This window comes from Myotis brandtii, unplaced genomic scaffold (genome assembly GCF_000412655.1).
Source record: "Myotis brandtii unplaced genomic scaffold, ASM41265v1 scaffold207, whole genome shotgun sequence".
NCBI classification, from domain to species: Eukaryota; Metazoa; Chordata; class Mammalia; order Chiroptera; family Vespertilionidae; genus Myotis; species Myotis brandtii.
The window spans coordinates 101,766-106,668 of NW_005357736.1; the positions used below are offsets into that span (position 1 = coordinate 101,766).

The 4,903-nt window shown below is 65.5% G+C and overlaps 1 protein-coding gene across 1 annotated transcript in view; it reads left to right on the forward strand.

Moving 5' to 3' along the window:
• ATRIP (ATR interacting protein) overlaps window positions 1-4,162 on the forward strand; it is a 12,044-nt gene extending 7,882 nt beyond the window's left edge. The window contains exons 9-14 of the mRNA XM_014538977.1: window positions 1-176; window positions 2,553-2,689; window positions 2,765-2,856; window positions 3,220-3,300; window positions 3,451-3,703; window positions 4,032-4,162. Of these exons, the coding sequence (XP_014394463.1) occupies window positions 1-176; window positions 2,553-2,689; window positions 2,765-2,856; window positions 3,220-3,300; window positions 3,451-3,703; window positions 4,032-4,099 (807 nt within the window). The 3' untranslated portion in view covers window positions 4,100-4,162. The remainder of the gene's footprint in view (window positions 177-2,552; window positions 2,690-2,764; window positions 2,857-3,219; window positions 3,301-3,450; window positions 3,704-4,031) is intronic.
• The last annotated feature ends 741 nt before the right edge of the window (window positions 4,163-4,903 follow it).

Here is a 4,903-nt window from a genome sequence, read left to right on the forward strand (position 1 = left end):
TCGGCCGCGGGGGGCCTTGCCGGGGACCAAGGCCAGCACCCCCTGCTGGAGGCGCTGCTCCGCCTGTTAGCTTTCTCTTCCGCAGCCGCAGGCCACCTTCCAGCCAGCCTCCTCAGCCAGTGCCTTAAGGTGTTGGTGAAATTAGCTGAAAACTCTCCCTTTGAGCTCTTGCCCAGGTACCATGCGCCTGCGAGCGGTTCTGTGTCTTCCCTGACCTTGAGGGCTATCCTGTGGCCCTCGGACTTGGCTCATATCTTGACTTGTCTGCTGCCTTGTTCAGGGAGTTCTGAAGTGATGGGGGTGGGACGAGGTATTGGGAGAACCACGGAGGTGGTTGGTTTGGGTTCATGCTGCCGCTGTGCAGCAGGTCAGCAGGAGACACGTGCTAAAAGGAGGGAGTGTCCTGCCCCCGGACGGGCAGGGGCTGGGCCAAGAGGCCTTTGAACCCGGACATGGATCAGGCGGACCACATGTCACAGCCACATCTAAGGGGTCCCCAAGGAAGCAGGGGGTCTGCCCATCACTGTTGTGCCCACCACGTGCATGAGCCACAGGCTACCTGCTCTGGGGTCTGTGGGAAGCGATGGACAGTGAACCCAGCTCACGAGCACTGTGGTCCGCAGTTCCTAGCGTGGGTCCCGGAGCCTCACGCCTGGGGGCACCTGCACACCACGCAGCCCGTGCCCCCGTCCAGTCACACACACACACACACACCCGCTGCTGCCCGAGACGCTGCTGGCACTGGGTGGCTGCTGCCGCGTTAGCTTCTCCCTGCGCTCAGCTCCTGTGTCTAAGCACTTCAGGTCGCACTGGGTGGCTGCTGCCGTGTTAGCTTCTCCTCCCTGCGCTCAGCTCCTGTGTCTAAGCACTTCAGGTCCTGGTTCCCACCGGACGTGTTCTGGCTGGTCTGGTCCATCCCTGAGGTGGTGCCCAGGGCTGGCAGGACTGCAGTGCGTGTGGGCAGCTGGTGGGCACAGGGCTCACCCAGCTGCCAGGCAGCCCAGCTCAGGGGCTGGCTGGTGGTTTCATGTTTGTTAGATGACGACACCAGGGCCCACGTCTTACCATTTCTCTTGACAAACTCCATCCTCCATTCCTCTCAGCTTGTCTGTAGGACAGCAAACCTCAGCCCTTAGGGCTTCCCACAGGCTTCCCTCTGCTGCCCGCTCCGCCCGCAGCCCAGCCCCCGGAGCTCAGTATTGCTGAGTGACTAGGCCTGTGTGGAGGTGGGAAACGGGTCCGAGACCCCAGGGGCAGGGTGCTGGGTGGGTTCCCAGCAGTGCGTCTCCAGCCTTTGCTCTCGGTCACTGACACTGCCTCCCGCTCAGAGCTTCTCCGAATTCCTTCGCTTGCAGGCGGAGCCACCACCGCCCCCACTTGATCTTGGCGTAAAAGCCAGGACGGTGCCACCATGGCTCTAACGCAGTACGCGATGCTGACGGGCTGCGGCCTCATTCAGGGCCCCGTGCCCACCGGGCTTGAGGGCACATCACCCTCAGGCGCTGGGAGCAGTAGATCCAGGGCTGCTCCCAGGCCTTGGGGCGAATAGCCCTCACCCCACCTCCAGCCGGAGCGGGCCTGGGTGCTGTCGGCAGGGACACACTTGTACATAAAGACGGGCTTTCCGTGCAGCTGGTTTCAGGGCTTCAGCGGACAAGTTAGGGCCACTTCTCACAACCAGGTTAAAGCCCAGGGTCCCTGGCAACAGAACATTCGGCTTCCCCGCCCACCACGCAGGATTTGCTCTAAGAGTTTGGCGGGAATACTGAGACCTGCGTCCTGGTGCATTCTGGGAATGGCCAACCCCCGATGCTGTGTGCGTGGAGGGGGCACGTGAGGACGGCCTCCCCACCCTGAGCTGTGCAGGTGGACACAGCAAATGGCTGTCTCGGGACTTGGTTCCTTGGTAACGGCGGTGCCTTAGGCCTGGCACCGGGGAGGCGTGTGCCCAGAGTTCCCCCCCCCCCTCACCCCGTGCGCACCTCTCACACTGACAAGGGTGAGGGTGGTCCTTGCTCGGGGAGGGGGGGGCATGAGACCCAACCAGAGCCCAGTCCACGCTCGTCACCTCTGGAGCCGGGCCAGGCCTGGGTGTGGGCCAGGGCGTTTTCCTCACCCGAGTTCACATCTGCCCCCCACTTGGGAGCCGAGGCCGGAAAGAGCTCGGTCCAGTGGGCCAGGCCCACGGAGGCAGCCTCCCTCTGAGTCAGGCCTGTCTGCACGGCCTGCGTGGGCTTCCTGTTCCAGCGCACGGGCGTCAGTGCTTCGACGCCAACCTGGTCCACCTGCTCCGAGCCTTCCTGCAGCGCCAGCCGCAGCCCTGGTGCCTTGTGGCGCACAACGGGGACCGCTACGACTTCCCCCTGCTCCAGGCAGAGCTGGCCGTGCTGGGCCTCGCCAGCGCGCTGGACGGTGGCTTCTGTGTGGATAGCATCGCCGCCCTGAAGGCTCTGGAGCAGGCCGGCCGGCCTGGGCTTCCTGTTCCCTCGGGTGGAAAGTGGAGGCGAGTTGTGGGGTCGGGTGAGGTGCCAACCTCGGGGCCTGCCTTTCAGGTTCCAGTGTGTGTTCCCGCTGCTGCCACAGTGCCTCCGCCCGGACGTCCCCCTGCCCAGCGTGCTGCTGGCGGTGGAGCTCCTGGCCCTCCTGGCCGACCACCAGGCGCTGGCACCTCAGCTCTGCTCCCGCTCAGGTAAGGCGGGCAGAGGGGGCGCAGGGGCAGGCTGGGCTCCGAGGGCTCCTGAGCGAGAGGTGGACACCTTTCCAGAAGGGTGCCTCCTGCTGCTGCTGTACATGTACATCACCTCCAGGCCCGACAGCGCGGCCACGGACATGCAGTGGCTCCACCTGGAGCAAGAGGTAACAATGCCATGCCCTCCCTGCGAGCCTCGCTCCCTCCGTCCGCTGGGTGAGCTTTAGTTAACTTGGTAGCAGGTTAATGTGGCCGCTAACAGGGTAGATGACCACACAGGTGCGAGGAGGTGGAGCCCGGGGGGCCTGGGACTGGGCGGAGTTGCCCGATAACTGACCCTGCCTGGGCTCAGGCCTGGGCTGGAGGCATGTGGGTTGGTGGTGGGACACAGGTGTTGGTCCGGAGCTGTTCTGGGAAGGCCACACCCCACCGCGTCCTGGACCCCGTTCGTGCAGGCAAGCAGTCAGGGCTCTGAAACCGAGAGGCTCGCTGAGCCCAGGTCTCGTCCGGAACGTCTGCTCTTGCTCTAGGCCGTGTGGCTCCTGGCTAAGCTGGGCATACAGAGCCCCGTGTCCCCGGTCACTGGCTCCAGCTGCCAGTGCAACGCGGAGGTGAGAGCCCAGGCGGGCGGCGGGTCTGTGGGTGGGTGAGCAGCATGTACAAGGACCCCTTCCTGCCTCACCCTAGTGCCACTACTCGGGGGGCTGAGCAGGCTGTTGGGGTGCAGGAGCCGCAAGACCTGACCTCGGCCTGCACCCCAGGTGGTCCGGGTGCTCACGGTGGTGCTGCACAGACAGTGGCTGACGGTGCGGAGGGCAGGGAGAGCCCCGAGGACGGCGCAGCAGAGGCGCACGGTGCGGTGTCTGCGGGATGGGGCGCTGCTGCTGCACAGCCTGTCCCAGAAGGACAAGCTCTTCGCCGTGCACTGCGTGGGGGTCCTGCACCAGTACGACCAGGCGGTGCCCGGGGTCAGCGCGCTCATCCGCAGCCTCCCCGACGTGACCGACTGCGAAGGTGAGCAGGTGGCGGGAGGGCGGACACCCTGCAGGTCCTCCCTGAAGTGCAGGCACAAGTCGGGTTTCCTGGCCTGCGGCCCTCCGTCCACAGCCTTGTCCACAGCCTTCGCCGGCACCAGGCTGCCTGTGGCTCCTGTCGGTCGGCCTGGCAGAGCCACGGGTTTTCCAGAAACATCCCTGTCTGATTGCCTGGTATCACTTTGCTCCAGTAGCTGAGGGAGGAGGCCTGGGCTGGCGGGGACGGGTCAGTTCCTGCGAGGGGGAGGGGAGGCGGGCTCCAGCACTTCCGGCCTCCGCCAGAGCAGAGCCCTCTTGTTTTGGCGCAGAGGCTGCCCTGGATGACCTCTGCGCGGCAGAGCCCGACGCGGACGACCCCGACATGGACTGCGGCTGAGGTCTGAGCATCGCGCCCGCGGCTTCCTCCCGGGCTGATTAAAGCAGTGCCGCTGAGAACTGCTGCCTTTTGTGTTGCCTGAGTCTGGTCTGTGTTGGCGAGGGGGGGGGATGGAGCAGCTACACCAGGGAAGGCTGGATCCTTCTTCCGCCCGCTGCAGGAGCCGTCCCTATGACAACAGCCTGCCTGGAGGAAGGCGCCCTGCCCTGCCTGTGGAATTGTCCTGAGTCATGGCTTTGGGCTGAGGCCATGGGAAGAAACCATTGTACAGCAAGGAAGGAGGCAGCCCTGGGGAAGCGGGGCTCAGGGCTGGGTGCCCAGTGCCAGGGCAGGGGCTGCTGGCAGGCTGAAGTCCCTGTGGGCCTTCCCCATGGCCTGGCGCCACTGCCCGTCCTCCTGTCTCCTGTCCTGCTCTCACGGGTGGGAGGGCCGGGTGCACCGTGCGGGCCAGCAGGCACAGCTAGAGATCTGAGGCCTTTAGGGAGTCACGGGGGCGGGGAGGGTCTGGGAGGCATGGGTGTTGGCAAGAGAGGAACCAGGCAGGCTGACTAGCAGGGCGGGCCCAGTCACACCGCAGCTGTAGGCGGGCTCCGGCTCTCCGGCTAAGTTTCACTTCCCGCCTCTGGGGCCAGCAGCGAGAGCCCGTGTGCTGTGTGCCGTGTGCCGGAGTCATTGCCACCCACCTGTCTGCCTGCCGCTTGGTAAGTGAGAACCCTGGGATTGGGCAGGGTGGGAAGGCCAAGGGCTCCGCCCCCCCCCCCCCCCCCCCAGGGGGGGGGAGGGGGGAAAAAAAACCCCCCCCCC